The sequence below is a fragment of the Dreissena polymorpha genome, chromosome 3 (genome assembly GCF_020536995.1).
Source record: "Dreissena polymorpha isolate Duluth1 chromosome 3, UMN_Dpol_1.0, whole genome shotgun sequence".
In the NCBI taxonomy this organism is placed as follows: domain Eukaryota; kingdom Metazoa; phylum Mollusca; class Bivalvia; order Myida; family Dreissenidae; genus Dreissena; species Dreissena polymorpha.
In genome coordinates, this window is record NC_068357.1 from 108,228,274 (window position 1) to 108,247,640 (window position 19,367).

General features: G+C 36.7%; 1 protein-coding gene across 4 annotated transcripts; it reads right to left on the reverse strand.

The window, feature by feature from the left end:
• Positions 1 to 4,136: 4,136 nt before the first annotated feature.
• On the reverse strand, positions 4,137 to 19,303 carry LOC127870926 (monocarboxylate transporter 12-like). Of its 4 annotated transcripts, XR_008045006.1 has the most exons (8): positions 17,149 to 17,470; positions 14,897 to 15,796; positions 13,191 to 13,334; positions 12,172 to 12,324; positions 9,719 to 9,854; positions 8,529 to 9,271; positions 7,557 to 8,007; positions 4,137 to 7,324 (listed from the first exon to the last, which is right to left on the reverse strand). XR_008045006.1 is itself a non-coding variant. In XM_052413508.1 (7 exons), the coding sequence occupies exons 2-7, from the start codon at positions 14,961 to 14,963 to the stop codon at positions 7,616 to 7,618; spliced, it is 1,635 nt and encodes a 544-aa protein (XP_052269468.1). In that variant the 5' UTR covers positions 14,964 to 15,796; positions 18,027 to 19,303; the 3' UTR covers positions 4,137 to 7,615. The 4 variants fall into 4 exon arrangements, 3 of the variants coding, with proteins under 3 accessions (XP_052269468.1, XP_052269469.1, XP_052269467.1); XM_052413508.1 differs by lacking the exon at positions 17,149 to 17,470 and adding an exon at positions 18,027 to 19,303 and having other exon boundaries at positions 4,137 to 8,007; XM_052413509.1 differs by having other exon boundaries at positions 4,137 to 8,007; positions 17,367 to 17,478.
• Between the last annotated feature and the right edge of the window lie 64 nt (positions 19,304 to 19,367).

The following is a 19,367-nucleotide window of genomic DNA, read 5'->3' on the forward strand; positions in this document are numbered from 1 at the left end:
GGCTTATTGAGAAACTCATCGTGTATGTCCTTTGGCTTATTGAAAAACTCTCTTGTTTGTCCTTAGGCTTATTGAGAAACTCTCGTGTATGTCCTTTGGCTTATTGAGAAACTCTCTTGTTTGTCCTTAGGCTTATTGAGAAACTCTCGTGTATGTCCTTAGGCTTATAGAGAAACTCTCTTGTTTGTCCTTAGGCTCATTGAGAAACTCTTGTGTATGTCCTTAAGCTTATTGAGAAACTCTCATGTATGTCCTTTGGCTTATTGAGAAACTCTTGTGTATGTCCTTAGGCTTATTGAGAAACTCTCTTGTTCGTCCTTAGGCTTATTGAGATATGCCCATATTTGTTCTTAGGCTTATTGAGAAACTCTAGTGTATGTCCTTGGGCTTATTGAGAAACTCTGGTGTTCGTCCTTAGGCTTATTGAGAAACTCTCGTGTATGTCCTTAGGCTTATTGAGAAACTCTCGTGTATGTCCTTGGGCTTATTGAGAAACTCTCTTGTTCGTCCTTAGGCTTATTGAGAAACTCTCGTGTATGTCCTTAAGCTTATTGAGAAACTCTTGTGTATGTCCTTGGGCTTATTAAGAAACTCTTGTGTATGTCCTTAGGCTTATTGAGAAACTCTCTTGTTCGTCCCTAGGCTTATTGAGATATGCCCAAATTTGTCCTTAGGCTTATTGAGAAGCTCTCGTGTATGTCCTTGGGCTTATTGAGAAACTCTCCTGTATGTCCTTAGGCTTATTGAGAAAATTTCGTGTGTGTCCTTGGGCTTATTAAGAAACTTTTGTGTATGTCCTTAGGCTTATTGAGAAACTCTCGTGTATGTCCTTGGGCTTATTGAGAATCTCTTGTGTATGTCCTTAGGCTTATTGAGAAACTCTCGTGTATGTCCTTAGGCTTATTGAGAAACTCTCGTGAATGTCCTTAGGCTTATTGAGAAACTCTCGAATTGGTTCTTAGGCTTATTGAGAAACTCTCTTGTTCGTCCTTAGGCTTATTGAGATATGCCCATATTTGTTCTTTGGCTTATTGAGAAACTCTCGTGTATGTCCTTAGGCTTATTGAGAAACTCTCGTGTATGTCCTTGGGCTTATAGAGAAACTCTCTTGTTTGTCCTTAGGCTTATTGAGAAACTCTCGTGTATGTCCTTAGGCTTATTGAGAAACTCTAGTGTTTATCCTTGGGCTTATTGAGAAACTCTCTTGTTCGTCCTTAGGCTTATTGAGAAACTCTCGTGTATGTCCTTAGGCTTATTGAGAATCTCTTGTGTATGTCCTTAGGCTTATTGAGAAACTCTCGTGTATGTCCTTAGGCTTATTGAGAAACTCTCGTGTATGTCCTTGGGCTTATTGAGAAACTCTCGTGTATGTCCTTTGGCTTATTGAGAAACTCTTGTGTATGTCCTTAGGCTTATTGAGAAACTCTCGTGTATGTCCTTCGGCTTATTGAGAAACTCTCATGTATGTCCTTAGGCTTATTGAGAAACTCTCGTGTATGTCCTTGGGCTTATTGAGAAACTCTCGTGTATGTCCTTAGGTTTATTGAGAAACTCTTGTGTATGTCCTTGGGCTTATTGAGAAACTCTCTTGTTTGTCCTTAGGCTTATAGAGATATGCTAATGTTCGTTCTTAGGCTTATTAAGAAACTCTCGTGTACATCCTTGGGCTTATTGAGAAACTCTCATGTTTGTCCATAGGCCTATTGAGAAACTCTTGTGTTCGTCCTTAGGCTAATTGAGACACTCTCCTGTTCATCTTCAGACTTATTGAAATACTCTCGTATTCATCTTTATTGTTAATGAGAAGTTGTCGTGTTCGTCCTTAGGCTTATTGAGAAACTCTCTTGTTCGTCCTTAGGCTTATTGGGAAACTCTCGCGTTTGTCCTAAGGCCTATTGAGAAACTCATGTTTGTCCTTCGGCTTATTGAGATATGCTCATGTTTGTCCTTAGGCTGTCGCGTCCGTAGGCCTATTGAGAAACCCCCTTTTCGTCCTTAGGCTTATTGAGATATGCTTATGTTTGTCCTTAGGCTTTTTTAGAAACTCTCGTGTTCGTTCATGGGCTTATTGAGAAACTCTCTTGTTCATCTGTAGGCTTATTCAGAAACTCTTGCATTCGTCCTTAGGCTTATTGAGAAACACCTGTGTTCGTCCTTATGCCTATTGAGAAACTCTCGCGTTTGTCCTTAGGCTTATTGATATACTCTCGTGTTCATCTTTAGGCTTATTGACAAACTCTCATGTTCGTCCATAGGCTTATTGAGATTCTCCCGTGTTCGTCGTTAGGCTTATTGAGAAATTCTTGTATTCGTCCTTAGGCTTATTGAGATACTCTCGTGTTCGTCCTTAGGCTTATTGAGAAATGCTTATGTTCGGCCTTAGGCTTATTAGGCTTATTAAGAATCTCTCGTGTACGTCCTTAGGCTTATTGGAAAACTCTCAGATTCATCCTTGGGCGTATTGAGATAGTCACATGTTTGTCCATAGGCTTATTTAGAAACTCTCGCATTCGTCCTTTAGCTGATAGAGAAATTTTTGTGTTCGTCCTTAGGCTTATTGAGAAACTCTCACGTTCGTCCTTAGGCCTATTGAGAAACTGGCCCGTGTTTGTCCGTAGGCTTATTGAGAAACTCTCGCGTTTGTCTTAAGGCTCATTGAGAAGTTCTCAGGCTCGTACTTAGGCTTATTGAGAAGCTCTTGTGTTCGTTCTTAGGCTAATTGTGATACTTTCAAGTTCCTCTTTCGGCTTATCGAGCTACTCTCAGGGCCGCCCTCGGGCTTATTGAGATACTCTCTTGTTCTTCCTAAGGCTTATTGAAATACTCTCAGGTTTGTCCTAAGGCTTATTGAGAAACTCTCGTGTTCGTCTTCAGGCTTATTGAAATACTCTCGTATTGGTCCTTTGGCTTATTGAGACACTCTCGTGTTCATCATTAGGCTTATTGAGAAACGCACGTGTTCGTCATTAGGCTTATTGAGATACTCTCGTGTTCGGCGTATTGAGATACTCTCATGTTCATCCTTAGGCGTATTGAGATACTCTCATGTTCATCCTTAGGCGTATTGAGATACTCTCGTGTTCATCCTTAGGCGTATTGAGATACTCTCATGTTCATCCTTAGGCGTATTGAGATACTCTCATGTTCATCCTTAGGCGTATTGAGATACTCTCATGTTCATCCTTAGGCGTATTGAGATTCTCTCATGTTCATCCTTAGGCGTATTGAGATACTCTCATGTTCATCCTTAGACGTATTGAGATACTCTCATGTTCATCCTTTGGCTTATTGAGAAACTCTCGTGTTCGCTTTTAGGCTTATTGAGAAACTCTAGTGTTCGTCCTTAGGCTTATTGAGATTCTCTCGGGTTTGTCCTTAGGCTAACTGAGAAAATCTCGCGTTCCTCCTTAGGCTAACTGAGATACTCTCGTGTTTGTCCTCAGGCTAACTGAGAAACTCTCGCGTTCGTCCTTAGGGGTATTGAGAAACTCTTGCCTTCTCCGTAGGCTTATTGAGAGACTCTTGTGTTCGTCCTTAGCCATATTGAGAGACTCTCGCGTTTGTTCTTAGGCGTATTGAGAGACTCTCGTGTTCGTCCTTAGGCGTATTGAGAGACTCTCGCGTTCGTTCTTCGGCTAACTGAGAAACTCTCGCGTTCGTCCTTAGGGGTATTGAGATACTCTTGCATTCCTCCTTAAGCGTATTGAGAAACTCCCGTGTTCGTCCTTAGGCGTTTTGAGAGACTCTCGTGTTCGTCCTTAGGCGTATTGAGAGACTCTCGCGTTCGTTCTTAGGCGTATTGAGAAACTCTTGCGTTCATCCTTATACTTATTGAGATGCTGTCGTGTTCGTCCTTAGGCTTATTGAGAAATTCTCGCGTTCGTCCTTAGGCATATTGAGAGACTCTCGTGTTCATCCTTAGGCGTATTGAGAGACTCTCATGTTCGTCCGTAGGCTTATTGAGAAACTCGTGTGTGCGTTTCCTTGGAACTTGGTGATTTGTTTTGCATGTCGGAGATCTTAAAAGCTCCCGTGTGTGGATCAGACCTGAGACCAACTGATCGGTGGACGACGTGCATGTTAACTACATCATTGCAACAAGCATTTGATATGTGGTTAGAATAACCACAAACATATGACACAGATATATTTTATTTCACAATCTATATAAAATAGAACGCTTCAAAAACAAAACAAGCAAACAAAAATGCTTAAAACAAATACATCGATATAATAGTGCACAATTCCAAATTGCACATAATTCAAATAGGAGATGGACGATAATTATGAATTACAGTTTCATGTTTAAAGGGACTTGTTCACATATATTTGTATTTTTTAAAATTTCATTTATTTAACAAATAAAGCTGAAACATTTGCGATAGTTTAAATGAATCATTAAACAAGGAAAAGGATATCATTAAAAAGTGCTTAACCTGGATTTCGAACCGGGATCTCGAGAGAAAAAGGTTGCTCGCGTCCAGGCTATCTCACTTCTTGAAACCACAAGGACATTGTTAAAATCTATGTAGCAAATGCACGTTTTTGTTGAAGTATCTTTGAAAAAGCGTTATGAAACTTTTCAATATCGATTGGTAATAATCAATCAATTTACAGATATTTGTACCATTGTCTCAGCCAGGAGTTTTCTTTAGCTTGTATGAGTAAAATGCATACTTTTTTTGTAATCAACGAACTTAATCAATCATGTCATTTTGTCAAAGTACAATTTGAAAATTTCCCTTTAAAAATCATGATCGGCATACAGGCCTACATGAATGGTGAGGAAAATATATAAATACAAAATCCGTCTTAACACATATTAACTTGCATAAGGTATGTACACATTTTATTCGTGAATACGATATGGTGTGTTACTGTTCTAGTTGCTCAGCTTCTGATGCAGAGAAAGAAACCATTTTATTATCAATACTTAACTCATTTATGCCTAGCGTCTAGAAAAAAGGCCTTGGCAAACAGCGTATACCCAGATGAGACGCCGCATGATGCGGCGTCTCATCTGGGTATACGCTGTTTGCTTAAAGGAAATTATGTAAGAAATATTCTAAATATAGAAATAAATATACTAGATATCCATTATTTTGGAAATAAATTGATTCAATTTAGAAGGATGGGAGAGTCCACTAGGCATAAATGGGTTAAAGTTTTGTTAGAAATAACGTGTCTGGAAAGCTTTTTTCATAATTATAGCTGTTAGCATCTTGTTTGGTTTCGATTGACTCGAATAGTTCAAAAACATTGTGCCATCTTATCAATCATATCCTAGTATGGACTTGAATCAATTTTGAATTTGACGCTGCAGTCCACACAGAACACATTCCGCTCAGCTTAATTATTGTATGACAAAGACAGATGAAATACTCTTAAATTGATATCTATTAAAATTACATATTATCATCAAGCTGTAAATATAAACATGTTTATGCGTTAATCAAAATATACTAAGGTGCGAAAGTAATGTGATTTTTAAGACATCGAATATGATGAAAATCATTTATAAATTGTGCAATATTCACTAAGTCAATAAATAAATAAATTTTAAAAAATTGATGATGGTGGCTGTGATGATCATGATACAATATTTTTTAAGTACCGGTTACATGAACATGACGGGGGAAGAGGACAATTACATCGAGCGAGGCATGGCATAGGGGAAATAACCCTGGCTATGGTTAGGTTAGGGTTAGGGTTAAGGAATGGGTTAAGTTAAGGCTAACCTTAACCCTTACCCTAACTCTCTACCCCCCACCCCCCCCCATGCGCATTACAATACCATGCCTCGCTCGTTGTCGTTGCCCGCTGCCCTGTAGAAATGGGGATAATGTTGATGACTATCGTGGTAACATATTGGTATTACCGATGACGATGAAAAGCTGTGGTAATAATGATTAGGTTGATGATGGCAACGATTACAATGACGATAGAAGGGAATGATATCTTCCATTTTATACTTTGATAACCGCGAATATCCATTAGCAAAACACATGATAGACGAGTGGATTGAGATCGATAGGTTTTAAATAAACAAATGAAGTACAAGCGACGTATAGCTGCACACTGGATACAGTATAAACACACATTGGAAACACACTGCACGAAATGCATTTACATAAAGCTGTTTTGTCTATCTAGGCCCAGTTATAACACATATTTATAAGCATTTATATTTTGTTTTAGGGCGTAACAATAGGTTTGTTTCATGTCTCATTTAGTCAAAATCATACAATGTTATTTAAAAGTGGACGTCGTCAAAACAAACCTTTATGCACGCAAAAACATATAACCTTTAACAACATGAAAATGAAAAACACAAATTTGAAAGAACCAATAATATTGTTAGGGTCCTAGCCATTTTTAATATAGAACAAACATATTTTACGGCATTTTACCCGTCAAACAGTATTGAGCGGGTTGTGCGAAATGCTAATTATATCCGATACCGGTACTCGTGCAAACTGATATTCCATCTCCATAACTTATGCAACGTGCGATCCCTAACAAAGACAAAGCATGTGAGTCCAGTTCACCAATGTTACATTACCCCATTTAGCAGTCATTTGCTGCAACACTTTCGAAGTCACGTGCGTATCTACCATATATGCCGCACACAACAGGGACGACACTTTCCGCTTTTATTGCGTTTTTCGTTTAAAATAATGTCTTCTTAACGAAATCCAGTTAAAGCGTAAATTGTAGTCCCTGATTAGCCTGTTCGGACTGCACAGGCTAATGTTGGACGACACGTTAAGCACATGTATTAAGCTCCTTTTTGCCTGAGCGAGGAACAAATCCATGGGAGTGTTTTTCATAACTTTGCGACAGCTTCATTCGTATTTATGTCACAAGTACAACCGCGTATAACAAGCGATTACGTTTTCACGCAAAACATCAGGCGTGTATTTAACAAAATATTACATAAGCACAAAACCGATTTAAATGACGATTTCCAACGAACTCCAACAACTGCCCCAATAACCAATATTCAAAAATAACAACACACTTTTATCAGATTGATTTCGGATTTACAACGCGCAATTTCCTCTATTGTTAAAGCTACGCCACTGTGTTTTTTTCCTTCTTTATTTCTCCACAAAAGTATCAAGTTGAGATTGCTTCAACCTCTGTTGATGATGTTACTGGATACCGGTAGTTGTATAATGAATATTATATCACATTTCGACATCTCTTTATAACAAAAATTCAGAGCAATAACAGCCGTCCCGTGGATTTTCTGAAGTGACTACTAACACATCGAGATTAAAAGTTCTCAGATTCGGTTCTTTGCGGACTTAAGAGTAGATTTCTGTGAGAAAATAAGAGATACGTTTATGTATTTTGTTTGTGACACAAATCTATCATCTGCATATATTAACTTATTTATGCCTAGCGTCTAGAAAAAAGGCCTTGGCAAACAGCGTAGACCCAGATGAGACGCCACATGATGCGGCGTCTCATCAGGGTCTGCGCTGTTTGCTTCAAGGAATTTATGTCAGAAATATTCTTAATATAGAAATAAATATACTAGACATCCCTACTTTTGGAAATAAACTGATCCAATTTAGAAGGATGGGAGAGTCCACTAGTCATAAATGGGTTAAACTTCGGCGAGATTCGCAATGGGCGCCGAGTTGCGCTTTTCAAAACCATCATGGTAGTCCAATTCGTCATCGCTTTCACCAAAGGGGCGATAAATCTTGCTGACTCTCTTCGACGTTATTGTCAACTTTTCATAATCTTCTACTTCCGGTTGCTCTCGTTTGTCAGGAGTCGGCGGAAGATACAGCAACGATTTTTGTCTGCAAGAATTTCGAAGCGGAACTACCTCTAGAATCCGCCGCTCGTTTTCCATGTCCTTCCGTCGGCGTGTTTGTTTGATTCGATGTTTGATCGGAGGGATCAGCAATAACAAGAGCGCGGATAGCACGAACACTCCGCCCAGCGTGAAGAACGTCACCTGCTCGCTCGACGTGAAAATCTCCAAATAACCTGTGAAAAGTCACAAGTAAAAGTCGTGTTAAATTATCAACATGCAGATTATGCTTCTAGACTTAAGTAGATATATTTTGCGAAATTAAGAGATAACTGACTTAACCTATCGAAAACCATATTTAATTGTTTCAAGGTGAAGTGCTCGATATAATGCCTTGACAATAAAATTGGGACTTATTATTGTAGACGAAGGGTCCAGATATAACTCTCAGATTCCCTGTCTATAATTCTACATACTAGTATGTATTATACAAACCTTTTATGACATGGTACATAAAACAAACAATACAAAATTGTAGTTCAAATTTGTGAATTATTAATGTTATTTTAAAATGATTCTACTCTTATATTGGTCATATTTGCAAACAATATTTGAAATCGCATGGGCTGATATTGTTGTTTGAAGAATCAATAAGTTTATACATGCCCACGAACACTTCGGCTGGGGATATAACCATAGCTATGAACAGTTGTATGTTAACATGTTTTCGACATATGTGAGTAAGTATCTCACTTACCAATGAAGAACCGGCTAACTGCAGCGCCTATCGCCAGACACAGAGACACGAGACCAAACGCTGGCGTCAGATCCTCCAAACTGAGAAAGTCCAGCAATAAAACTGAGATCAGGCTCCAGAAGGACCCGGGAAACACTCCGATCGCCGCAGAATACGCACACATGAAGTAAAAGTGTGTAACATACGGCGCAGCGAAACTAAATATGGCGGCAATAAGCATGCTGCACATGAACATTTTGCGGGCTGATACGCGGAACAAATCAGCCAAGGATCCGAAGAACAATCTCCCTAATGTCTCCGATCCTTTGATTATAGTCACATAAAGAAAAACTTGCTCGGCGCTGTGGCCATGCTTCAGTACGTGAGTAGGAATCAACATGACGTTTGCTGAGTAGCCTATCATGCACAGTAAAAATGCCAAAGCGTATATTGTAAACAATGGTTTGCAGAAGAGAGATAATTTTATAAAACCATCACAACTTCTTTTATGCTGTTTCTGAGATTGCACATTCCGTCTATTTAATGTCCCGCCACCGTTGAGAAGCGTCGATTTTTCGGCGTTTTTTGTCGCATTTTCGGCGTTTTTTACGTGACCATTTACATTTCTATGCCCCTTTTCTATGATAGAATCGGTTTCAAGGCGGGCAGGCTGTCTGAAAAAGCACGCAGCAACACAAATGTTCAAAAGGAACCCGCCGTAGATGAGAAAGGTTCGCATGAGGCCGTACTCGCTAACCACAAACCTGAAAGTAAAACACAGACTCAGAATAGAACAAAATACACCTTCAACAGAAACTTGAACATTCTTTTTAAACGTGTCCGGCAGGATTCATTGAATTTATGTCTCGACCATTCAATGTGTATGTCGTTTTTAACGTGTGAGTTAGGGTTTATTGAATTTATGTCTCGACCATTTAATGTGTATGTCGTTTTTTTTACTTTTGTTTAATTTTATCATGAACGCCAACACACGTATTTTTTATCTGACCTCATTTATTTCTTCAGATCAGAGTAAACATAGGCACTAAAAGCTGGAACCATAAACGTTTTCCCTCGATTAACGTACATCATCACCGTCCAATATGTCCATACTTGGTACTTAATACATACATTTATTTTTGTTGAAAAAAAATCAAAACACGTATTCTAATGTTTCCTCGGCATGAATACCAGGTATGCATTAAATTTACCTAAAAAGAAACGGTAACGCAAGAGGTCCAATACTCCCCGCGGTGACGGTAAAACCGTTGGCGAAACCTCGCCTGTTCTCGAAATAAAAACTGATGATAGTTGAGCACGGCGCAAAACACAGACCGCAACCGATACCTGCAATAGAACACGAAATAAGACTACACGAAACGTAGTATATGTAGCAAAACAGGAGGAAAAAAACGTGGGAAAAAACACTAAAAGAAAGTTTTTTTAAGAAAAAAAAAAGGAAAAAGTTGTAAACATACATTTTCATTCACCGAAATTTAAACATGCATACAGGTAACTAAGTAGCCAACAGGTCGTCCATTGGGTCTTGATGTATTGTTTATCATTTGTGAATCAACCTTTTTGAACACAGTTTTAGCTGTAAAAATCGAAAATATAATGCTAATTTGGAGTCAATGGTAAAGGTCAAAAGCTGTCAGAGTTATTTTCGATTAATCGTGAATTTAGAGGAAATGTTACACTGGTTACTTTTTTAGTCAAAGAAACAGAAGTGAATTACCTACATAAGCATTTGCATTTATTTATAAATGTGTGCATTTAGATTTCCGGGCTAAGTGATAGGATCGGTGCGCTAGTAAAACTCTTACAACCCCTAATTCTTAACATGGACATTTCCAATGCGGTGATCCCAGTTTAACTCATCAGTGCGGGAACCGAATTTTGAAGGCCTTTGCAAACAGTTTGGATCCAGATGAGACGCCACAGAACGTGGCGTCTCATCTGGATCCAAACTGTTTGCTATTCTGATAGTATTCTTTGAAAAAAAAATCGAAGAAAATGCTAATTTTAGAAATTCAGCAGACGACATTTTAGCAGACGACAAATTTCCCAGCATGCAAATGGTTTAATAGTTTTGTTTATGATTGCATTGTATGTATCGTCCTGTATTGTGTGAGCACTCAGTATCATACTTTAACCCTTCACCACTTAGATACGTATGTTGACGCATTTGTTGTGCCTTAGAAAACTAAATTTAATTTAAGACCTTTTTTTATACTAAATTCAAGTTTTAAAGGCTTAATTTCTAACCCTTAGATACTAATGAGCAGCAAACGGCATAAAACCTGAACAGGTTGCGAGTTACTCGCAGGCTGTTCTGGTTTTCTGCTGTTTGCTTATAGCCATTTTCACTTTGCTTCTGAGTGGGAAAGGGTTAAATAAATGACGTGCGGATGGTAGCAATAATTTCCTCTCGAGATTATGATTCTGAAGTTTCCATTTAATAAATCATTGGAGGATGATTTTATGATTGTATAGTAGCGAGCTGTTGGCATTATTAGAATTTCACTATCGATCAAACTCATTGGCTTTAAAAACACAATATTCAATGCAGATGGTAATCTCAATAACAATAAATAGTGCGTAAAACGTCAAGTCGTCAATCAAATTACGGGAACATGAAAGATAAAAAAGCTAACTTTATTGCGACACATGGGCATTAACAAACCTTTCATTTCTTCAATTAATCTATCCGGGTTACCACGGACACATAAGCAATGAGGCGAAACACGAGCCTATTTATATTCAAATCCCATCATCATTCGGACGTATTATAGTAGATTTTTGTTCTTTATAAGGCCCTCCCACGCCGAATTTATGAGGACCAGGTCGCGATTTAACAAAAATCTGTTTTAAAGAGCTTGTTCACAGTTTCGAAGAATGAAAATTTAAAAAAATCTATTCTACTTTTATCTTGCTATTGAAATTAATTAAAACTATTTAGACTGGTACCCCGGTAAGTATTCATATTTAACTTTACATGTATAGATCATTAAAATGATTGTTTTCGCACTTTATTGCATTGACTTTTAAATCTGTTTCATGACTACCGGTAACCTACTCGCATACGACAAATACAAAAAATGCCAATTATTACGCAAAAAAGTAGTTCGCATAACTACGAACACATGCGCTGCAGTTATCCTGTTTGAAATAGACTTAAGATATACGAGAAATGCGAGCCAGGAGAATCCTTCTTTAATTATTATAATTTGCATTTAAAGGCAAAATTGAGATTGGTTTTTTGCATAAACACAAATTTTGATACATTAAAGATTTGTTTCGTACGCTATGGAAATGAAGTAGATCATAACATATAATAATAATGTTTATCTTCCCCATTCGCTCTTATATTACAATGTCGCAAGATATACGTCTTTTTGAACAACGCACTACACATTTAAGTAACAATACAATTCTTAAAATGTATAAACTCTAAGCGCCGATTTCAATGATAAGTTTATTTTAGCAATTCTATCATTTCCCATTAATACTTAGCATGCATTTGAGTGACATATAAAATAATAAATGTGTATTTGTTTTTAGCTAAAAATGTATTCGTAACTTAAATTTGTGGAAAGGTCTTCTATAAGACAGTGAACAGATGTGCAGAAAAGACCTGGTGGCACCAATTAATATAAAATACCTGTTAATATTCCGTAGGCCAAAAAAACGTAGCACAGCGGTATCAACTTGGACAAACCGAAGTACGACAACGATCCCAGACTGACGAACAGACCGCCAGCCAGGCATACGATCCGGAAGGAAAATCGTCTGCTGAGATAGTTTGCAAACGGCCCTGAAGAAAAAGGAAACACAAGGTCATGTAAATGCAGACATATGATCTCCCTGACATACGCCCTCCCGTTTAAGTTTAGTCAGACGGAGATATGCCCTCCTGAACAATTAACATACGCCATTCCGCTTATTTGTAAATCCAAACAATAGCCCTACCAAATATTCATCCCTAAAAAAGTCATTTTATTAAGGTCTGGTATTAGGCAATTATTACTTAACATGTTTAAATATTACCTCTTAATTGAAGTTGACCTTAGAATTCCTATAAGTTACTTACGTACTCATTGTTTCAATGTTATAACTTGTGACAACATAATTCGAGGAATGGCTATTTCTCACGAGGGTCAGTGTCCGAGGTGGAAAAATAACCACCATTTGGAGTCCTGGTGCGTAGGACCACTAGGGCGTTTGCCGTCGTCTAGTTTGACGATAATTCCCATGCTCGGATCCAGTAAAATCTCTGCATGGGCGTTGATGTTTAGTTTTAATCTTTTAATTAAAGCTCGATTGTATCGAAAGCATAAGGCTTATTCTAATGCTCTCGAGTTCGTCTCGAGGGTAGAACAAGTACTTGGTGTATATAAGAGAGATCTTAAGAACACCTTGTCCACTACACCATGGCGACCTAGCTTAACATTTACCCGTAAGATACGTATTTCTACGCATTTGTAGTCCCTTAAAAAGTTAAATATAACTTAAGATCTTTCTTACTAGATTCAAGTTTAATAATGATGAGCAGCAAACAGCATAAAACCTGAACAGACTGCGAGTTACTCGCATGCTGTTCTGGTTTTATGCTGTTTGCACATAGCAATTTTCACTTTGCTTCTGAGGGAAAGGGTTAATTCACGGAAGCGTGTTCTCTACCTAAGGCGAGCATTATGATCAGCGGGTAGTTCCACATCCAGTTGATGTCCTCAGTCGGTGTCTCATTGGCGATGGAGGTCTCCAGAAACACAGTGGCAAAAGCCTGCGTCCCTCCCACCACTAGCAGATACATCAGCCAGCATCCTGGGAAAAAACGTAAATAACTTACGGTAAAAAAACACTTAAATTCCAAATTTGTCACAATTTTCGTAAGTCGAATAGTTAAATAAGTAGAAGTGCTGGAACGCATAATGCAGCCTTATGCGCGTAAGTACCTCATTTACCACAAAATACACTGAACGAAAGGATTGTCTCATGATTGCGCATTTCTTTCCATCACATGGAACGTATTCCATCACTTGTTTGCCGCAAATTACAGCCTCTTACAGGCTGTTGCCAATTGCAAAAAGTAACATTTCCCCCAAAATCTGAACAAAATTCCCCCAAAAGACGCCAAACTTTTCCAATAAACTCAACAATTGGTTTATTGATGTAATTATGTAGCTCCTTTTGATAGAAATGTTAAAAAGCAGTTTAACATGCACTAATAAAAAACAAACAAAAAACACTGGCTATTATTTTTGCCACAAGCTGTTAAAAAGTTTGAATGGTGCTTATATTATAAAACTCATTTAAAGGTATCATCATGCTATTTATTATCACATATAGTTTATAATTATTTAAACGTTGTATTAATGAATAATTTACCATTATTACACATTATTATATAATTTATAGTTATATCATAACATCATGCTGCTTAACATTAAGTTGAATATCGTATCATTATGAAATTAAACCTATCATTATGACAAAGAGCTTATCGTTCTGATTTTGTGCGTATAAGGTTATTTCATCGACAGAACAATTTTCGTGCAATCATGGTGCGGTCGCCGCACGAAAGATGCACGTTGGGCATGAGTTGGACACACGATGTCCGTGCGAGAGGTGATTGACACCGAAATATATAATCGGTTTACCTGTACTTAACGCACATACAATAACTGACAACCTCCCTTCTCAAATCAAAGGGAGGGCGAAAATCATGGCAAGAAAAATAATATCGTGACCAATAAGAATCGCATTATTATAAAGCTATTTGCCGATGTCATGCACTCGCTTATATGCTTTAATACAGGACACCATCTGCTACGTCGCGTGTAATTAATACCTCTCCTTAGAATATAATCCGCTTTATTTGAAATCAATACAAATGTGCATACATACATTCCTTGAATACTGACGCTGACGCATATGTTTTTAAGTGTACCGTCATTGTCCTTCGAATGTTGTGTCCTTAAAAGCGAGCCGTATTTTTATGTAAATATATCTCATATTAATTTGAAAAAGTCTGCTAGATAGATATGGCAAAAACTCGTAAAATTGTCTAATGTATGTGTCGACATGTCCGCAAACCAGCATTTCGCATCTTAAAACGCATAATTAAGCAATTGCTCTTCTTTTTATGTACAAATGTATGCTTCTCATGTGGTTTAAATTTGATTGCATGTTATCAAAAACGCGATTAAGTTTATAATTCTCTGACGACTTGTTTGGCTGCATTGGTCTCGTGATTAATACTGTATACAACAGAGGCAGACCCATATTAATTGCTTAATATCTTTCTTACATAAAGGTTTCAGGTAGCTTATCAACGAAAGATTAATTTGTACAAAAATTATCACATGACACCTGTCGACAATTACCTAGCAGGATAAACCAAGAGTAGCAGCCGTCGAGATCTGACGATTTATCTCTTGCCACCTTCCCCATGTCAACAAGTTGGTCTGAAAGTTTGCAAATAGTGCTGCTATCCGTGAGTGCCGTTCTTGCGTTGACTCATGTCAAACACTTGCCCGCCCCGTTCCAGTTGTGTGTATAAAATAAGCTTCCAACCAGGGAAGATCGTGTGTTTCTTCAAGAAATGTACACATGAAGAAACATTTGGCGGTCTCTTCTTACACGTTTCTATTGGTGACAGTAGTTTTCTTTCCTCGAACGTGTGCTCAATTAAAATTTCGTGTTCTCAAAGTTCACCTTCATTTATGTTTAATATTTCACTTTTAAAATGTTCACGTGTAATTGTCCCGTCCCCGAAATTAGCTGCATCTGCTTCTTGAAACTTATCTAGTTCCATCGGTGATTCATCGGCCGACACATAAACATCCTCGTCAATCGAATTCCATAGCTACGCACTAGGCCCGAGACAATTAATTATATCCCACGTTTGTGTATGTACGTTTTATGAATATGTTATTTTTTTATTCCATGGCTTTTATATAAACATGTTTGATCACAACGTTATATTTCCATGCCGTCTTTACACTACGTACGCCATTTATACTTACGAAATTGAATTTAATCTCACGTTTTTGTATGTATGAAACAGTTTGTAAACAGAGGTATTGTTATCTCCGCATAGATGTGTCATTTTGCACTCTATGATGTGTCATTGTCTATTCTTACATAGTTATCGCTGAAGGTCTCTTTAAGCTTGATTTTCTATTTTCATGTCTGATAACATCCATTTAGTTGTATAAAGGGTATGTCGATGTTCCAAATAACACGGCGTTCCTGTACAATTGTCACTATCATGCGCAGGACACCTGAAAATTCAAAACAAAAAAGCAACTATAAAAGTTATTATTTATGTTCGATATTAGCATTTTTTTAACATGACACTTGCTTAATACGAATTAATTCACGTAAATATAATTTTGTTAATGTGGTTACCCATAACTTAATCTTATTTTATTTCCTAAACCACTTAACAACCATACTGCCTGCCCCACTAAACTGAAAACGTAATGTAAATATCAATCACCATCTTTAAACAACCATAAAAGTAAGCTTTATCATTTGAAAAGCAAACACCTTAAAAGCTTTTAATCTATTATTGTATGTCCTCATAAGTAGTCAAATATTAAGCGATATACTTTTCTGGATTTTGTCACGTTTAACATCTTATCGTGAATTCAACCTGACATTCGTGTAAATTGTAAATGAATGTATCCCCGCACGTTCTTGCAATTTTGTGTGGTCACATACATTTATGCTTTAGTTACGCCATGTTTGATGTAAGCAAGTAGTGAAGTTAATTAACAGGTCAACAAGAGTCATGACAGCAAGTTTCATTTGATCAACATTCAATCCAGTTGATGACATTGTTTATTGAGTCATTGTAAATCATATAGTTCTCATAAAAACTAATAAAAACGTCTCGTTAAAATGACGATTAAGCTTTGGGCGTATATTGAGCTACTTTGTATTTTTGGTATACTTGCGAATTTTGCTGTATATAAAATAACATCTTATATGCAGCAAAATTCGCACGTTTACCAAAAATAATTAAAACGTAAAACAAATTAAAGCGATTGCATTTCCTATAAATATCACTTATCGTGTACAAAGCACAGCGGTTAAAGGCAATCCACTAGAAAATAATGTTTGATAGTCATTCTAATGTAAGTTTATATGAATGAAGTGTGTGCTTGCTGTTCTCAGTTTATAATCTAGTTAAAATTCTTTCTGAAATTATACGTGTCTACTTTAAACCTGAAACCATAGTGACGTGCGGGAACTTCCGTCTGCATTAATTTTATATAATATAGTAACATCCTATCGGTTTGTTTTTCAAAACCTAACTAATATAAATTATGTTAAACATAAATAACATTTAAATTAAAGTAAACGACACACTAATGCTTGCTCTTAATGTTATTTGGGCTCAGATATCGAAATCGTAAAGTCAAAACACATGTTCATGCTAGATCCATTCTTTTATATTGTCCGACTATTCTTTATGATCATGCATTATTCACTGTTCATTAATTTCCCTTGTAAAGTTATAAGTATTTTCATTATATCTATGTTCACAGTAAAGATGAATGTCGAATTAAAAAGAACGTACATAACTGCATTTTTGTGCAATTTATAAAACATGTATATGTTTGACAACCCTGTGAACTTTCCACAATCTTACAATCCTTTATGAGCAGATTCGTCTAAGTAAATAACTTTGCAAATATCTTATCGAAGAACACCAATAACATGTTCATTTAAAGTAAGAAATTCCACAGTTGTTGTATTTTCTTTATATGATATCCCAGCAGGTTTCATCACAGCAAACTTTCCTTTACCAACGAACAATGGTCAATATAAGAAAATCCGATAAACTTTGTCAAACTCTTTTCACATGTCAACTAGTAAAAAGCGTGTACGTCAAGTTTATGCGGTACATGTGCAAGTTCATTGAAAATGCTTCACCACGTGGCTTTATGTCTAATTATTATGCTACTGGTATGCATTAAAGCGGAATGCATATATATATGATAACGATTAAAGCGTAAGATAACATTTTATCTTAAATCTAGATCAATCTAACTTAAACGCATGTTTAAATGGGTATGGGGTTATGCAATTTAAATAGTACGACCTGCCTGTCAAATTGTCAAACCTGTTGGTCATTAAGAAGTAAATACCGTGTACTAATTACTGTGAACAATAATTATAGCTACCGGTATATTTAGTAACACTTGTTGTATACTTAAATTGTAACGATACAAATGTAATTGGAAAACGGAAATAAACGGTATATTTAGTAACATTTGTTGTATACATTGTACTTGAATTATAACGATAAAAATGAAATTGGAAAACGGAAATGAAATGTTGGAATGCAAAATTGTATTATGTAACAGTATTATCATTGCGTTCCATATACATTAATCAACAAAACTATATTTACTTTAATATTGGGTAAGTAATCTGCCATTGTGCACATTTTTATTGCATTTTTTAATACAAATAATGTTATATTGATTATAAAACACGTACCTGTCTTACATGCCTCTATTCCTCGCCATATTTAAATCACCTATACGTTATAAATGTAAAATGTTCCTCCCGTAGCGTACTGTCGTCTGACTTAAACCCAAATAATAACAATGGCCGCTTAACAATAACGAATAATACGGGTCAGTGTTTATTTGAAAACTTTGTACAAAATAATCCACAGTGCTTTATATAGAATGGCAGAATTATCGCATTTGGCAAAGCTGTTCTTAAACCGTGCTATTTAATTAAATCCGAGCGCGATAGTGCGTGCGTTCACCCGTCGGTGCTAGAAACTTTCTATGACGTGCTAAACCCGCTCGGGTGAAATACTGGTCCAGGTGTAAAATCGTGTCCACATGACCACATCTGGCACCAAACTCTCAAAAATACATCTGTAATCAATTCGTTTTAATGTTGAAGAGATTGCTTTTCGAAATAGTATCAATACTGTTTATTTCACATAATTACAATGTTCATATAGTAGCTGGGCAAATGTTGAAAAACCTCAAACAACTGTTCACTTTGATAAGAGTAGAGTTTGTTCCTACATTAAGCATAACATTAATTATTTCAATTTATTCAGCAAAGAATGATATGGTAAATTGGACCGATATGAGCACAATGTTGGTGTTATTTTTGGACCAAATTCAAAGGATTTAAGTATGGTAAAATAAGGATTTAAATAAATGTGTTGAGACCTTGACCTTAAAATAATGCAGTTTGTTGTGGTATAATTTAATGTTATTGTTTAACCGTTGCTAGACTTGTACGCATTAATGAAACATACGGTGATTAATGAAAACAGGTTATAACCTACGTTTTTGCATTCTTCGCTTATGATAGAATGTAATGTTATGTTAATGTTCGGTTTCTCAATTTTGAACGATTATTAAGATTGTGGTGTTAAGACGAACAATTTACGGTAATAAACGTGTTTTCATTTGAAGAATTTGAATCAAATATAAAAATAGTACAAGAATATACATATTACAAATGAATAAAAAGGTCAAACAAATATGTTGTGAGTCTTGTTGCTAGTAGGTGACACTAATAACAATATCTAGAAACCGACCAATCAACCAACATATATTTTATGAACACAATCATTTTGCAAATTATTCTGAACCATGATCACACTTATGTTTTCCCATACCATTTTAAACCAACCTTTTCGTAATGCATGTTCGTAAAGTGTCGACCCAGATTAGCCTGTGCAGTCCGCACAGGCTAATCAGGGACGACACTTTCCGCTTTAATGATATTTTTCGTTTCTAGAAAGTCTCTTCTTATCAAAAATCCAAATTAAGCGGAAGGTGTCGTCCCTGATTAGCCTGTGCAGAC

Bases quoted from the DNA above. Each gene is read 5' to 3' on its own strand.
- LOC127870926 (XM_052413508.1), bottom strand. From the start codon at position 14,963: ATGGGGAAGGTGGCAAGAGATAAATCGTCAGATCTCGACGGCTGCTAC. The intron at 13,335-14,896 runs GTAATTGTCGAC...GTTTTTTCCCAG, and splicing joins CTCTTGGTTTATCCTGCTAG to GATGCTGGCTGATGTATCTG. The intron at 9,272-9,718 runs GTAAATTTAATG...TTTTACTTTCAG, and splicing joins GCGTTACCGTTTCTTTTTAG to GTTTGTGGTTAGCGAGTACG.